The sequence below is a fragment of the Phalaenopsis equestris genome, unplaced genomic scaffold (assembly GCF_001263595.1).
Source record: "Phalaenopsis equestris unplaced genomic scaffold, ASM126359v1 Scaffold000054, whole genome shotgun sequence".
In the NCBI taxonomy this organism is placed as follows: Eukaryota; Viridiplantae; Streptophyta; class Magnoliopsida; order Asparagales; family Orchidaceae; genus Phalaenopsis; species Phalaenopsis equestris.
Window position 1 is genome coordinate 1220286 of NW_018164496.1, and position 18044 is coordinate 1238329.

The following is an 18044-nucleotide window of genomic DNA, read 5'->3' on the forward strand; positions in this document are numbered from 1 at the left end:
ATAAAATCCAAGAAGTGTTCTCTTCAGTTTGTAGACTCCAAAGCAGAATAAAACTAACATCTCAATATCTCAAACAAACCACAGCCAGATTTGGGGAACTGGTCAGAAGAGTTCTCTCAACTCATTGAATGTGTCATTCAATCTATGTGAGATAATTTCATCCACATTTGTTTTTTCATAGCAATGAGCGCTTAGCAGCTGCTTGAGGCCTGCAAATACCAATAATAACATTCCCCTCAAAAACAAGGGTCACTTTGAACGATAAAAGACGGCAAATGCTCGATCAACACACACGGGTAGGGCTGTCAAAAGGCTCATCGTTCGTTAATAGTTCTTGTAGTTCTTGTTTGGTTTGCTAAATAGCTTGTGTTCGATTCGTTATGAACAATTCTTTCTAACTCGATTTATAAACAATTCGAACAACAAAAGTTTTATTCGATCGTGTTCAGCTCATCATCTTTAGCTCAAACTAATTAAAACTTGTTTATATTGATTTTTATGTTGTATTTATTAAAAAAAAAGTTAATTACTTAATTTCGTAAATCATTCGAGCTAATTTCGAGCTTAACACGAGCTGAAAGAAACAAACGAATTTGAATTGAGTGAACATGAGCTTATTACGAATGAGTCGAACATGAAAAATCACTAGGATCACTCAAGCTCGGCTCATTTATACCCCTACTTGCGATCGGTCGTGATGGTTGAGCATTTGACCATATGCTTCATGCAGGCCCCACCAAAGCCCGTCCATACAAAGCGCGGGCCAATGAACGGCCAACAAGCCGGTCAGGTCCGTGTGTTGCTTGTGGGCCTGCCCTGGCATGATGATCGTTACCCCACTCAAGCTAATAGACTAGACAGGCGGACACGGTTCAACAAGCGGCCACCAATAATGATACAGAATGGCAATGCAGTCGCACAGGAGAGAAGATTTTATTTAAAATGCTGAAAAGAACTCAGTGACTTCAAATTTAAGCAAACTTCAACATTTTGTGAAAAAAAAAAGAGGTGTTTTATTAAAATTGCTCAGAAAACAAGTCCAAGATGTTGCCATTGAGATTAAATGACACCACAAAGTCACCTAACAACTGGTGGTTTGATAAAACCTTATTTGGTAAGGGAGACTGAAACAGGAAAGAAAGCCTCACCAAAAATTCAGAATTCCTTACATGAGCTCTAATACAAGAGCAGATGCTCCCCCACCACCATTGCAAACCCCAGCAGCTCCATATTTCCCATTTCTATATCTGAGAGCCTAAAAAAAGAAAAAAACACATTTAATAATATAATTTTTCAAAAGAGAAATAAAAAAAAAATGAAATTCACCATCAATACACAAGGTTGCTTGACTTTTAGGGGAATTTACATAAATATCACATAATTATTATGTATTTATTTACATATTCAACACTTTCACATTCATCGTTACATGCAAACCGCTCAAATCTTTAAAATCACATAAAAAATACCATCATTACTATTTTTTTAGAAGTAAAATACACATTGTCAACACAGTTTATGACACCAAAAAATTATAAGTGTAAATATCAAACTTTTGGGTGCTAGATATGTAAATACATAGGTATGGGGTGCGTATGCATGTAAATTTCTCTAATTTTTAATGTTTAGGAATGCATTTAATGCTTGAATTATCAAAAAGAAAGACTTTAAAGGTTATAAAGTGAGAACAAAGTGTGGAAGATACCCCTAATAATGTAACAAGAATGCGAGCTCCGCTGCACCCCAGGGGGTGTCCAAGAGATACCGCTCCGCCATGGACATTCAGCTTTTCCTGCAAAAAGACGCAACCAAAATACCGAATCGTCATCGTTAAGTGTCAATTTCGCGAATCTTCACTCTAGATCCATTTATGCTCAGTAAGAAGAATTACATACATGCCACTGAATTCTTGTGTTTACACATCTAACACCTAAACTTCAATTTTTACAAACATTCCACTTTATGTATATGCATAAAAAGGCACATTTAACTTTTCAATAAGTTAAAATGATAGTATATGTGATGTGATATGAAAGATTTGGGTGGTATAAAATGTAAAAGGTAAAGTATGGGTGCTAGATATTTAAATACATAAGAATTGGGTGGTATGTATGTAAATGTCTCTTTTCTATATAATCATCCAATCAACAAAGCATGAACACTTCAAAAGAACTTACATGTTCATGTCTAACACAAAAATGAAGATTTGTATATTCCACATTAAGGTCGACTGTGGGAATTAATGACTATAGTCAGTTTATTATTTACAAGTATAATTTCTTATTTTGTCATTTGTGAGGACAATATAATAATTATATTGACATAGTTCCTAATAATCAATGTCAATGTTGGTATATTGTTGATAAATATGTTATGTCAATTAATGGCGCATCAATATGTTCAACTTCCCGTGCTTTATAGGTTTTAGAACATTAATTTAATATGTCTAATTGATGCATATAATACCCATCTTCAAAATGTTCAAATCATTGAAATCAATTTTCATTGCCACTATCTCATATTCAATAGATCTTACTCACACCATCTCTCTAATATATCTAATAGTTAGGTGTTATGTGTAAACATGACAGTTTAGGAGTGAGAAATGTAAATCTACAAGAAATGTGTGTAAATGCAAAACCATATGGTAATATATCCTCCAAGCTTTCGTCACACGTCGATGTTAATATTCTTTCATATGCCACGTTCAACTTGCCTATCAATAACCACACTATTGCCCCCATAATCACGACCAAATAATATAACTGAAATATTTGCAATATCATTGAATTTAGCTATAAACCTAAAGCTATTAGTCTTCAGTGCTGGCATAAGCAAAGAAGGAATGCAGAAAGCCACAGTTTGAAGTGATGTAAATAAGCAATAAAAAAAGGTGTATTTACATACATACCAATCAATTCCTATATATTTACATATCTAACACCTAAATTTTGCTTTTTATATTTATACCACCCCAATATTTCATATCACATCAACTTTTAGAAAAAGAAACATGCCGTTTAAGGTGGCACGTATATAAAAATTGATGTTTGTGTTAGATATGTAAATACCTAGGTATTGAGTGGCATGTATGTAAATCTCCCAAAAAAATGGCATTAAAAACAGCAGTTTCAACAAAGCCAAGTTGCAACACTCAACACAGGGGTCTGAAAACTTACAGAAGGAAGTTTAAGGAGCTTCTGATTGGCCACAGCAACAACCTATCGCAAGGAAAATATAAATTAAAAACAATTAAAAATTTATTCCAAGATGAGATTTTAAATATCTTAAAAGTATGAGAGCATCGACATACAGAAAAAGCTTCATTTATTTCATAAAAATCAATTTGAGAAGCCTCCAAACCAGCATTGGAAATAGCTTTCGGTATTGCAAGTGCTGGTGCTGTTGTAAAAAGTTCTTGTAAAAAGTTCTGGTGCTTCTGGTGCCTGAAAGAGAGAACTAAGCATTTATGAATGGAAGAAATAATGTTAAAATGAAAGATATCATTATATAAATGTAAAGAGTAAAGTGCCAAAATAGTCCTTTGAATGTTTACATGCGGCAATTTTAGCTCCAGAGTCTATAAAAGTGTCAAATTAGTCCTCCGATTCTTTCAATTGAGGCTGATTATATTAAAGTGTCAGGGGACTAAATTGGCACTTTTATAGACTTTGAAGCTAAAATAACTGCCTGCAAAAAGTCAAATGACTACCTTGATAATTCTTTAGATGTAAAGTAAAACTGAAAGAATAACATAAAAAGATAGTGAAGCCAAAATTTTTCAGTAAAGACTGCCATAATAGTAGGAATGTTCATCAATTAGCCACAAATAAAATTAATGTGATTTAACACTAAGTACATTAATGTCTATAGAAAATGGGAAAAAAATTATTTTATGAAAATTTTAGTTGTAGACAATGAAGAACTTATCTAATGAGCAGATCTTATGCCAAGGAGGTCAATGATTTTTAAAATTAATAGGTGTGCTTAATCAACCACAAAAGCATTTACTCAGAAAAGAAAAAAGTGTAAAAATAATCCCCTGATTTTTTTGCAAGGGGTGGGTCATTTTAGTCCCAGAATATACAAGAATCTCAATTTAGTCTCCTATAAACTCTTTTAAAATTGGCTAAAATTTTACCAATGGAGGACTATTGGGACAAGTTTAGCCCCAATTTAAAGTCTCGGAACTAATCGACAGTTTTATAGACTCTGGGACTAAAATGGCACCATGTAAACAGTTACAAAACTATTTTCACACTTTACTCATTCAAAATGCAACTGCTTGCAAAAGGCAAACCTGAGCAGCATCTGCATATCCTCTGATTTTTGCTATGACTTGCAGTCCTAGCTCTTTGGCCTTCGCTCCACTAACTAATACCAAGGCCGCAGCACCATCACTGTTGATAAAAAAAATAATAATAATAATTGAGGAAAAAAAAACTTCAGATTGACCTTATGCTTGGATCATAATGATAGTTCTGAGTAACAAATAACAAAAGTAATACATTGCTATTTACAAATCGCACCCTCATTCATCCATTTTTCAAATTCTCGCTCAAATATCGAAATTCATGATAAAACCCCAGCCCATGTTTTCCATTTTTATAAAATTCACAATGACTTCATCATGGCACGTGTAAATGCATCGGTTTGGAAGTTCCAAAAAAACCACTTAGATGCTAGTTTGTAAATTACAATGTTTTGGGAGCTTTGAAGTAATTATCCCTAAATTTTAATGTTGTACAGCCGAAGCTCTTACTCATCTACTTGAGGGATTTCACAAATGCAAACAAAACAGTATGCAATAAGGGAACAAAGTAAAGTTAAAAAAAATGGAAATCATGTAAGCTGTGATCAATATGACATAGTAATGTAGTAAGGCTCTTCGCTATTGGAATTTATGTTGGATGTAATGAAATTTTATGATTATAAGTAGTTTTCTATAAATTTATTATAAATTCTTATAATGGGTCCTGTGTATACCATATTAAGAAACTGAGGTAGGTAAAATTAACAAAATATTAATATAAAATTTCAATGTTCTGCCATTTATGCGAGTGCTAATTGGATGTGTATTCTTGGAAATGCTTCATAGAAGGGGAAAACATCTTCTAGATAAAAACTCTAGGTGCTCATGTGATGCTTGACCAGAACAATGAAATAATTTCTACCCCTGTTCTTCCATTTTTAAACTATTTAGTTGCTGTTTTGTCTTAGATGGGCATTCTTTAAAAATGTAGACAACTACTTCCAGAAATTACTCCGCCGCTAGTTTCCCTTTTCAGCATTTCTTTTTTCTTGATCACGAGTTTTTAGTCACTGTTTATACAAGTATAACTAAAATTTTGTAAAGTGAGATATGTTTTGAGTTTTAATTTAAAGTGAGAGCTTGATTAGATGCTGAATTTTATTATTGGCATTGTTTTCTTACGGAATTTTAATTTTTTGGCAATTATTAAATTATCTTTTGTTGTATATAAAGCATGTTGCTTGTCCAGATGTTAAAAGTGATAAGTTTTTGCTAAAATTATGAATTAATAACAGCATATTGTTCTTTTATTTTCGCTTTGAGAATCATCTTAGGTTGTATTAGAAACTCTGACCTTAAACCATCCTTGTCCCAGACTTAAATTATTTATGTTATTTGATTTGAATTGTTTTTAAATGATGAAAACATATTTTAGGTTATTGTAATTTTCTAAAACAGGTTCTCTTGTTCCTGCTCTATCAGAAATCGGACCCACTCAAATGAATGACTTAAGATAGGTAACTAGCAAGAGGAGTATCAGGTTATGATAATTTAAATCAAAATAAAATGAGGAATATTATTTTAGGATGCAGCAACTTTTCAAAGTCTTCATTAAAAAATGTAAATTATTATGCTCAGCCACTTATATAACTAATCATAATAATAATATACTAAAAATAGCTCCATAAAGTGATTTCATTTTACAAAAATAGTTTATAATTTGAAAATCTATTCACAAAATTAGATATTCAAAAAATTATATAATAAATTAAATATCAAAAACCGAACTTCCAAATTATCTATATTGAGTTGTTCATTGTTTTACCAATGATTATTTTGTCTATTTTTTACAGTTGTTAAAGTAAGTAAACAATAAAAATCAAACATGTTTCATTTTCAAATAATAATAAAGACCATGCAAAGCAAAAAACAATAGAAAATTAAGGAATCCAAAACAAAAGCTTAGCTCTTGTTTGGGATTAATTTTGTTTTTTGCAATAGCTTATTTTTAAGAATACTCGAAACAACTAGGAGTGTTTTAAAAACAACTGATCATGTTATAACATACCAAACAAAAGAAAAATTAAAAATAAAAAAACAAAAATTAAAAGTGATCCCAAAAGGCCAAATAAGTTTTAGATTGGTGATAATTCATTTCACTCTTTTATTAATGTTAAGTTAAATTCAAGCCATGAGCTTTTCTGTGGGCACTCACACATAAGCTAAAGTTGAAATAAAAAGGCATCAAACTAAAAATCAATCCTATGCCAATTGAAAGAAGCTGAAAAAGTTAAGAGATAAAGAAAAATTCAACCATATTGAATTAGGGACATTTACATATCTAACACCCAAACTTTCATATTTACATGCATAACCTCAAATCTGCATAACACTCAAATCTTTGACATCACATCAAAAACACCATTATTACTAACCTTTTAAAAGTGAAATACATCTTTTCATGAGTAGATTTTTAATGCGAAGTGTTATAAATGCAAATATCAAACTTCAGGTGTCAGATATGTAGATGCATGAGAATTGTGGGGTATGTATGCAAATTTCACTTTGAATAAATTAACTTTTAGGGAAAACAACAGAAATGAGAACAGCAATGGTAATAGCCAAACCTTATACTAGATGCATTTCCAGCAGTTACAGTGCCATCATTCTCCTTAAAGCTGGGCCGAAGCTTTCTTAGTTTGATAGGATCAAACTAGCAATCAGAGAATATCAAAATCAGTAGCACATAATCTAGCAATTTCTAGAAGCAGAAAAGCATGAATAATGCATAGATTTTATTTTTTTACAGTTTGAACAACAGAAGCATGACATTTTTTTCATGGAAAACCATCCGATCTACGAAAGTTATGTTTGAAGAAAAAAAGAGTATAAAAAAACATAAAATTTTCAAGCTACAGGAGTTCTAAGCAAGCAAAGAAAATGACTAAAGTGTCAAAATAGTTCCCTAACTATTTACACGGTGTCATTTTAGTTGAAGTCTATAAAAGTTTCAAATTAATCCCCATACTCTTTTAATATGAGCTAAAATAGTATTAATCCGGGGACTAAATTGACACTTTTATAGACACTAGGACTACAAAGAGTTGGAAGGATTGAAACTTTTCCCAAAGAAATTCTATCTAAAGATCTTTAGAGAATAAAAAGGCCGAGATACCAAAAGCAATTCTTAAGGGGGGATAAAGAACCATAAAAATAATAAACACAAATAATTTCACAAGTAACTAAGCAATTGCCAAAATCAATATGTTTGAAATGTTTTGACAGCATATCCTAAGCTTTCACAATGAATCAACATAAAGTAGAAATGCAATTTTTAAATTGCAAAGAGTTTAAACTTAAAATTATTTGAGCAAAAAGTCAGGAGTATAGAAAAAGCTTGTACGCATTACCAAACAAGAAAATAGAAGGTTGATCATTTAGCTAATTAAGCCCAAACAGAATAAACCTCTCCTAAGCCGACAGTGGGGAATCAAATTTGACTATAGAAATTTCAAGCTTTTTAGAACCTCAACATATTAGTTTAACAACGATGACAATGACATCACCTAAAAAAAAGATGAGATACCTCAAATATGATTTTTGTATCAAAGAACAAGCTACGGCATGAAAATCACCAACAAATCATGAATTAAGGGCTTGTTTGGAATCAATTGTCTTTTCTGTTTTTATTTTTGTTTTTTTTTAACATTTTTGTTTAGTGTATTTCTTTACATATTTTTATTTTTTGCCTCTAAAAGAAAATTAACATGTTTTTAAAACACTTAAAATAACTTTTAAATGTCTTGAGTGTTTTAAAAACAAGTATATCTTAATCAAATATGTCAAACAAGTTTTGTTTTAAATCAAAACATAAACAAAGCAAAATGAATATAAAAGATAGAAAATAATAGACAAAAGGATCCCAAATGACCCCAAGATAACATGAATCATGTAATTTGACAAATAACTTGAGGTCTTTGAAAAGATTACTTTGTCGAGGCTCTCATCTCTATCCACAATGACAGAAGGCTTCCCTCTACCCGCTGAAACTTCAACCTGCAGAATCACATGAAGTAATAAATAATCAAAACTCCAAATGCCTTCACACTTTCCTTGCATTTAGCATGGGGTTAGACAAGCCCTACCGGTGTTATTTCCCAGGAAAAAGCGCCTCCTTTAGAAGCAGATATTCCTCTCTCATTACTCTGAATGGCATAAGCATCCTATATATAAACATTTTTTGTGAGATCAAACCATAGAATGCACCTTGCACTTTTGTTTGAAGAACAATACATAGAAAGTGTTAAAACAGCCACTGACGATTATATGAGATCATTTTAGTCCACAATCTATAAATGTGTCAAATTAGTCCCTGGACTCTTCTAATATAGGCTGAAATAAACTCCATAAAGGACTATTTTAATCCCCACCAAAAGAGTGTTGGACTAAAATGGCCTGCCTAAAAAGAATCCGGAAACAATTTTGATATTTTTAACATTTTCAATAACAATCATGTGTAGCACAAAAACACTTGGATGAAGGAGAATTGCATGCAAAACGAAAAAATATTTAAAAAGCCAGATATTATTTCTACTGACTTCAAAAGCGAAAGACAAAATCTGTTAGGCTAGCCCACAAATTTATGATTGAAATGTAAAATTACTTTCTATAAGTTGTTTGATTGTGATAGTTGCTTTTAAAAACACTTGAAATAATTTGAGGTGTTTTCATTATTTGTTTTTTTTTTAATAAAAGTTTTACAAACATACCACTTAATTCTTATGTATATACATATCAAGCATCTAAACTTCAATTTTACATACATACCAACTTGCTTATGCATGGAAACGTGTATTTCATTTTTTTTTAAATTAAAATGATGGTATTTTTCATGTGATATGAATGATTTGATGGTAAAAATGAAAAAAGCAAAAAATTTGGCGTTTGATATGTAAATTCACAGAATTGAGTGGTATGTATGTAAATGCCTCAAAATAAAAACATAAAAATCAAACTAAATAAACATGTTTTTAAATATAAACCAAAATTTATATTTGATTGTATAGGATCAATAATATTCACTGATATCCATTTAATCTAATTTATTATCTCATGGTCTCTACCTCATCATTAGATTATTAGCCCTTCATCTCACAATATAGAATTGTATGCTTTAAAAATAATAAAAAATATTTTACCGCGTCGTTTGCCTCGGCGCTCAAGCAAGCTTTAAGCTTTCCATTCATACACTAGTCAACTTGTCCTCACATGGTGAGTATCATCAAGATTGTTGATGTTATTAGGATAGAGATCATTTTTAGCAATTGATTTGCAATTGCCTTAAACTTTATTTATATTGATTGGTAGGTGCCTTCAAACGACCATTAATCATGTAATACCTTAATTCATCGGCTAATACTTTTCTGTGGTCAAGAACAAAATATGCTTGAAAATCTTATAAGTAATACTATTATCATTTTTAAAGTAACTACTATATCTATTATTATCCTTATCATTATTAGTATTATTATTTTATATAGCATTTTGTTTTTCTGATTAATGTCATTATTGGTTTTATGCACAACTCAAAAAAATTTTGAGTGGAGATTAATGTGAGATTGACAAAAAAATCATAAAAAAATACATCAAATCTAATGAAATGAATCCAAATTTAAATGTTTGTTAGTATTAGAGAATTTTCTGAAAGCAATGCCTCGAACTAACCAGATATTGGTAAAAAGATGAGCAAAGTTGACTAGGTCTAAACCTAATATTAGATTTATCAGACAAAATTTGAAAAAATTATATTAAAAAGGAGAATTTGTTGAGATTGATAAGAAGAATAAATATTTTAAGTTTATAAAAAATAAAATAAAAAAGAAAATATAAAAATACGAAGGAAGCTTATAACCTATTAAATATAGAAAAGACTAACAATAGGAACGGGTTGGGCTATTAGCAAATGAATAATTAATAAATAAAATTATTGATATTGACAAAATCAGTGATAGGATAATTTTTCTTAGATAATTATTAAGAAAATTGTACTTATTTAACTCAAATAAGATGAGAAAATTGTATAAAAAATAAATACTAGAAATAAATAGATGAACCATATATTTGCTGAAGAAAAAGTTACTTATAAGAGGTGATTTAAATGGGCATATAGTTTCTTATACATTGGTTATTAGATGATTCATACTCTTTATAGAATAGACAATAGAAAGGCAGTAGGAAAAGTATAATGAGACAATAGGAAAGGTATAATGATTTCCCAATAATCTATGATCTTTAAATAAATAACATATGATTTTAAAAATACGTAGAAATGATGTTTACTTAAAAAATTGGAGTCACTAAATCATAAACAAATTTGTTAAAGAAAAGAAAAATCGTCTAGCAAAGAGTATGAGATGATTCCAGGAAAAAATAACCTCTTAAAATGAGGTAAGTAGTTATGGATATCTTAAGAGCGTAAAGAAAACAATTAAAAATATAATTACATGCAAATTGGCTAAAAACTTAAAATGTGTGAAAGTGTTAAAATCTCAAGAAAAAAAAAAATACCGAGAAAGCCAAACCAAAATGCCTTAGTTGACCCAAATATAATATGGGATAAAATGCACAGTTCAATCAAGCGTAATATTATTGAATTTTTAAGAGAATGTGCATCGTTCACAAGTTGATAAAAAGAAAACCTAATATTGGAGTAAAGTGATAAAAAAACTATTAAGTAAAAAAATGCATTTTCAAAAATGAAAAAAAAATACAACTTACAGGTTGCAGAGTAGAACAAAAATTATATCTTTTGATGATTTATATAATAGGTTTGATACAAATGAAAAAAATAATGACATAAATGCAGTAGTTAAAATATAAAAATCTTGATATTTTAATCAAGTTAGTGCATTAAAAGTGAGGTTAAAATAAACTTAATTAAAAAAGAAGACATTAATAAAGGATAAAAATGTCAAATCAAGAAATTACTGAAGAGGGATTTAGGGACGAAATTATTTAGAAAAGCATAAATAATAATATAATGAAATATATTATAGATTGCTTCAAAAGGGAAATAGGGTTGAATTTAAAAAAAGATGCATGTAGGTAAAGTTTTAAGCCCAAGCAATAAAAATATTGGTTAAAAAAAGTGATGTTTAAAGAGTAGAGCACATTTACCAATCATATCACTATATTGAGTTTGAATTTGTCAAAAATAATTGGACCATTAAACTTATTGATTTTTTTATCAATTTGACCAAAGTCAAATTTCTTGTCAAAGTTAACTCCCCAACCATCATTACCACTTTCTTAAACAATTTTGAACTTCAAAAGGCCGTAAATTTGGCTATACAACTTCATCATTTAAACCGTTTGAACCATTGGATTTCTTGTTTCATATTTAGGGTTTAGGGTTTAGGGTTTAGGATAGAAAAATCATACTTAAAAAATTGTACAATAAAGCCATGGAAGCGAATAATAAAACATGAGCTTAAAAATATTGCATCAATTTCAGAGAATTAATTTGGTTTTAAGTCAGAAAAATCTACCAAAAAGCAATTTTTTATGGTAAAGCAATTAATATAGGTAAAAAACATAAAAAAACAAATGTTTGTTGATTGATATTGAAAATGTATATAGCCAGGTACAATGATAATTGATTTGGTACGCCTTAAAGAAAAAAAATTGTGTTAAAGATAAGTCGCTATTGAAGCTGTGTGTGATAGAACATTGACCAAAGATCAGTATTATGTTCATATCCTTTTATATTGATTATGGATATTACAAAGGATAGTTAAAGCATAGTATCTTATAGTATGTTTTTTGGTAGATAACATAATTCTAAATGATTTGAGTTTCAGTAAAGTCAGAACAAAATTGTAACAATAGGAAAAATGTCTAGAAATAGAAGCCTTAGAATTGGTAAAACAAATGTTGAATGTATGAAATAACTTAATTAAGTGATATGATGTTATTAATTATCATTTAATATCACTAAAAAAAAAAGTGTGTCAGCATATGTCATTTAAAATCTTGACACAATTATACATAACAATGGAGATATAAATGAAAATATAAGTTCTGAAGGCCACATAGCTAAAATGGAAAGATGTCTCTAGAATTTTGTGTGGAAAAAAAAATCATAGATGCTTAAAAGTAAATTTTATAAAATCACAATTAGGTCGACGATATTGATGGACATGAATTTTAAGCTATAATACAATTTATTGAGATCTAAGTTGAGGGTGGCGAAAATAAAAATTTTAAGGAAATTTGTGGCCAAGCTAAAAAAATTTGAAATAAGAAATGAAAACATATTAGAGAAAATAAAGTAGTAAAGTATACTAAAGATAAGGTAACTAAAAGAATTTTAAGTGATTTGGCCATGTATAATGAACGATTAAAAACATGCCCACTAGGTGAATTAACAAAATTAATGTCAAAAGACTAGTAATGAAGAAAGAGCATACCAAAGACCACATGGATATAACTTGTTCAAAATATTTTGCAATAAATTTCTTTAACACCTCAAACAACACAAAAAAGTAAACAAATAAATAATGACGATTCAAAGAGCCAACACAATTAAATCGGGATATGGGATAACGTTAATGATTTAGATCATGAGGATTTAGTTTAAATAGTTGATTTCTCAACAATGAAAAAGTATAATAAAGAAGAACCACTCTAAAACTAACAACTAAATCTTCCGTTTCTATTTTAATCTCGAAGACAACTCTCCAAGCAAAAATCTATTTACCCTAATTTAACCCTAAGTACTAATTTCAACCAGCTATAGGCTCATGATGATGGAGGATAATGATTTTGACATTTGCAGGTTCAATTCCAATTCCCAAGGTGGAATGCATACTTGTGGTCAAGATCACAAAATTATATTGCTTTGTTAGATCTTCACGTGACGCATTGATGATGCATAGTTGAGACAATATTGAGATATAATATCTAAGTTTTTATTTGATTTTTATTATACGTGCAACTATAAGAGTTGAGCCTAAAATTTCTAGACAAAATAAATGACGAGCAATACATGTTACAAGGAGAGTTGGTAAACCCAAGTGTAAAAACAAAGATAATGTCTCACAAGGTATTCAATTAGACAGGGGTGGTGTGTAACTTGGTGATCTCATAGAAGGTGACACAAATTCAAGTTAAATGCAAAATATAAGACATCTAAAATAAAATAAAATACCTGCTCATCCCTTGGTATTGAATGTTGATCAGCACATAGTTCAGCACACACGCCCATGGCAAAGTCGTTGTACACATCCCATAGTCCATCTTTAAGCATTCCATCAATAATGGTATCATTTCCAAATCGAGATCCCTTCCTACAATCAATCAATACATTTTAAAAAAATTAATAAAAAAACCAAAAGGAATAAAAAAAAACTTATACTATTATAACTTGTATTTAAAAACATGTAAAATTGTCACTTGACATGAAACTATGAGGTGTTTCATCAGTACTTAAAATCCTTCAAAAGATACTTGAGTAGCCACTTCAATTCAATAAAAGAACAAATTTAAAAAAGAGCATCAAATCATCTTAAATAAGAAGTTAGAGCTTAACAAAAGTTAAATTTATATTGAATTATAAATGCAATCTAAAATCCTTTTTTGTAATGCAAATTTAAATTGTACTTTCTTGAAAACACAATTTTAATTTGCTTTTCAAATACTTTATTTAATTTCAATTATTGGCTGAATTTTTTTCGTGAAATTGAATATTTTAATTTTATATATCATAAAAGTATTTATTTATTGTTAAACTTGATTTGTTAATTTGAAAATAACTTTTACAGTTATATATTAATTTAATTAATTAGTGAATAATTTAAGTGGAAGCTTTTAGGCTTAGTAAAATTTTATAATGTTTGATAATCTTGATTTCAGAAAATGATCAAAAAATTTAATAAAATAAAATATTTGTGACTAATAAACTTTTTTACAAAATTAGTAAATGTTTGTAAATATTAGTAAAACTAAAAGTGAAATTTTAAATAAGTAAAATTAGTATAAGTTATCACTAAAAATTATTTATATTAAATTATAAATTAACATTAAAAATCAATAACTATGCATTAATATAGTAAATAATCACTTAAAATTGCATATTAAATTTACTCTTAACATTTTAATTTGAACTAGTGAAATTATAGTTGACATTAATAAATTTACTTGTTATTGTGAAATATTTATATCATTTAAAATTATAAATGCTCAGTAATGGTGAGCCATTGTCATAAAATAGCTGGGGAAGAAAATTCCAATGCTTTGTTAAAAATGTTGAGCATTTGTCTGCATCAACACTGTATGCATATTTCAGCGTTAGATGGTGATGAGTTATCACGGAGTTTGCATGCGGAAGATATGAAAATGCATCATGATCCTACAGACAAATTTCTTATCAAGTTTGGACGAAAGTTAGTGCAAAAGAGATTTACAAAAATTGATCGTCATTCCGTTGGGCTTCATTTCATTCAGATGAGGTACCATGAGGTTTTAAAGTCCCAATTAGAAGCAGCAAATAAAATAGAAATCATAAGAAATTATATTTAAATGTAAATTTTTATCAACAATGGTGAACCACAGAGAAAAAACTTGAACTAAACATACATTGTGAGTAGATGAATTTGCCACCAAAAAAAGGCAGGAAAATTATTTATCGAGAGCAAATTGGTTGGAGATACAATGAAAATTTGAGTTTTATGTAGTATGTTGTCCCACACAAATCCAACTGCAATCTCACATGCATAAGTTACTACAGAGAAGAAATATTGAATTTACCTGACAGTAGTCAACTTTATCAACAACAAGTCTATAACACTATTTTTTCTAAAGCTGTTTTCAAACAAACTTTTATAAAAGCAAAAGATCAGCCAAACAAAACATGATTCTTATTCAAAAGGTCTGTTTTATCAAAATCTAATGTGGATGCCAATAAACGAGTTGACAAGATCAAGAAGCTTCATTAAAAATGAAGAGATATAATCATAATGAACATAAAGTGCCAAAAGCAGGCTAACAAAATATCATAAATTTGTTTCATATCAGGAAGGAGATTGTGTATTTATTCTTTGAAATAATAATTTTCCACTAGGTTTTCTTTCTTTTTCTTTTTTTTTTTTTTGCAAAATTTAAGTTCGAAGCCAAAGATCCCTCTGGATCATCAAACTCATTGGAGAGAATGCCTATAAATTTTACTTCCCATATGATATAAACATTTTCACAACATTCAATATAGCAAATCTTTCGCCCAACTATAATCAAGTAATCATTCAAGATTTCTGATGGTAAATCTTCTTTAGCCAAAGAGCATGGCATGGTAAAGTTCATAAAGAGGGTATCGTGTATTTCTCCTTTTGTTAATCGGGTGTCTAATATTTTTATATATTTTATGGTACTTCTGTGATTGTTGTTTTGAGGGTTTAGGGTCCATTTAAAGCCCCTTCCTCTCATAATTATCTTATTGTTCAATAAGATGTTCAAAATTATGTTCTGGGAGGGTGAATTTTCTAGTTCTTAAAGAAATGGAGGGGAAGAAAGTTGTTGAACTCTTGACTCCGCCAAAATCGACCCATCGGAACTCTATTTTTTCCTTAGGTTGGCTGAACTGGGGTGGTTGCAGGTGGAGAAGAGCTGTTGGATCTAAATTCATAGTTCCTTTTATCTTTATGGTTCAAAGAATCAATTTCAAGAAATATCTACTCTAGCGGCAAAAAATGAAAGATAAATGCAACAAACCTTGCATCTACTAAATACTTTGGGGCATTTGACATGCTCTCCATGCCACCACTCACAACTATATCATTAATACCCAACTGAATACTTTGTGCTGCAATCATAGTTGCTGCAAATAGAGAATTTTAATGGATTAAAAATTTTCAAATAATTCATGCATTTGTTAAAATAAATGAGGAATTGTGTCCAACCCTTCATTCCGGATGAACAAACTTTGTTAATGGTTGTGCAGACGACATTGTTTGGTATTCCAGCTCCCAGTGCAGCTTGTCTTGCTGGAGCTTGCCCCAAGTTTGCACTCAAAACATTCCCAAAGTAAACTTCTTGTACGAGTGTTGGATCAACATTTGCCCTTCTTAAAGCACCTATGAAAATTTAAACAAAAGGAAATTTACATATGTAGCACATAATTCTTATGTATTTACATATCACACAATACATAGCACTTTAGTGCTTTAAACCTATGAATTAAAAGGTGTATTTTACATTTAAAAAATAGTAATAGTGCTATTTTTTATGTGATATTAAATATTTGAGTGTTATGTGTGTAAATGTGAAAGTTTAGGTGTGAGAGTGAAAGTTTAGGTGTGAGATAATGTATATACATAAGAATTGTCTGCTATGTTGTAAATGCATTAAACAAAAAAAAGCAAAAACAAAAGAGGCAAAAATTTAATATTTCATCTTACTCTCAATGACAATCGATCCAAGTTTTGTTGCAGATAAAGATGACAACGAACCAAGGAACGCTCCGATGGGTGTGCGAGCAACACCGACAATGCAAACATCTGAGAACAACTGGGCTATTAATAATCTTGCCAAACTATAAGCAAAACAATTACTCTTAAATGTTAATCATAGATAAAATCAATCATATCAATAACCATATGCGTACTGATATCACAATCTTCATTAGCCTTAAGCCTTAAGTTTCTATACCAAAATTGTATGTTTCAACTGTCAATGAACCAAAAGTAATCATCGAACAATTCCATAGCTGTAAAAGAAATTACCTCTTGCTTTCAATTCATCATGAACCGCTGCTGAAGCCATGGAGCAAAGGTTAAGTTGCCAACCTGTTAATTAAGACCTGAGAAGTTGAGAAAAATGGATTTAAAACAAAATAAAAACAAAATCATTTGTGCATACAAAGCAAAAGATTGGCGTAGGCTAAAGAGTATAAAAATTCATTCTTGGAAGGAAGTAGCAGAGAATCTTCTCAAATCAAATAACGAATACAAAAGCATTTGGAAGTCAAACTGCAATCTTTTAGCTCTATCATTGAAATTAGTTGAAGTAAATAGATTACCGACTACATGAACGACAAATGAGGCATCTAGATGACATCCAAACACAATATTCGACCAAAATTATGTAGATGGGGCAAATCGATTAAATAGGAAAAAATCAAAACATAAATAAATAGCGTGAAAATTAAAAAAAGAAATATTTTATAGATTTTTATTTAGAAAAAATAAAATAAAGAAGCTCCCACCTTCCAAGACCGAGTCCTAGCCAATACACCGATTGAAAGAAATGAAAGATGAACAGCAGCTACAAAACTGTACTAATCTTCCAACTGATTTCGAGAAAGAAAATTCAATTATGATGACTCCTCCGATGCGCAATAAATCGCGCAGCTACCTGCTGGGATGTCGCCAACATGCCACGTTGCGACTCCATGGGCACACCCCAAGGCATTAATATACTTTATCATATCCCAAAATTTTCGGCGCGGATTAGGCCGTTCTGACGGAATTTATAGAAATTCTTATATATTCTTCGATCACAAATCTCATATCATTGCGTATAAAATTCGACTGTTCGGTAGCAGAATTTAGCTTAAATCCTATCAAAAATTAAAAATAAAAAGTAACTTCGAATCCTATGAAATATCGTTTCTTCTCATTTCACCATGAATCCCGGATTTAGTAAACACGGGCAATGGGGAGATTTACCCTAAATCCTCACGTGTCACAAACTCCACTTCTTCCTCGCAAGCCGCCTGTCGCCTTCTCCGGCGAGCTCCCGT

The 18044-nt window shown here is 30.1% G+C and overlaps 2 protein-coding genes across 2 annotated transcripts in view; both read right to left on the reverse strand.

The window, feature by feature from the left end:
- LOC110019221 (serine-threonine kinase receptor-associated protein-like) overlaps window positions 1-18044 on the reverse strand; it is a 96330-nt gene that overhangs the window by 60644 nt on the left and 17642 nt on the right. The gene's annotated exons all lie outside the window — the stretch shown is intronic.
- Window positions 997-18044, reverse strand: LOC110019223 (acetyl-CoA acetyltransferase, cytosolic 1-like). The gene is made up of 14 exons (XM_020716807.1): window positions 17971-18044; window positions 17026-17102; window positions 16702-16800; window positions 16204-16377; window positions 16016-16121; window positions 13461-13599; window positions 8398-8475; window positions 8243-8308; window positions 6880-6965; window positions 4301-4400; window positions 3314-3430; window positions 3180-3221; window positions 1706-1792; window positions 997-1255 (listed from the first exon to the last, which is right to left on the reverse strand). Exons 2-14 carry the CDS (start codon window positions 17063-17065, stop codon window positions 1166-1168), a joined length of 1224 nt encoding a protein of 407 aa, XP_020572466.1. The 5' UTR covers window positions 17066-17102; window positions 17971-18044; the 3' UTR covers window positions 997-1165.

Excerpts from the sequence above, each read along its gene's own strand:
- LOC110019223 (XM_020716807.1), bottom strand. The coding sequence starts at position 17,065 with ATGGCTTCAGCAGCGGTTCATGATGAATTGAAAGCAAGAG. Across the intron at positions 8,309-8,397 it reads TTTCCTGGGAAATAACACCG|GTTGAAGTTTCAGCGGGTAG; the intron begins GTAGGGCTTGTC and ends GTGATTCTGCAG. Across the intron at positions 6,966-8,242 it reads GAGATGAGAGCCTCGACAAA|TTTGATCCTATCAAACTAAG; the intron begins GTAATCTTTTCA and ends TCTGATTGCTAG.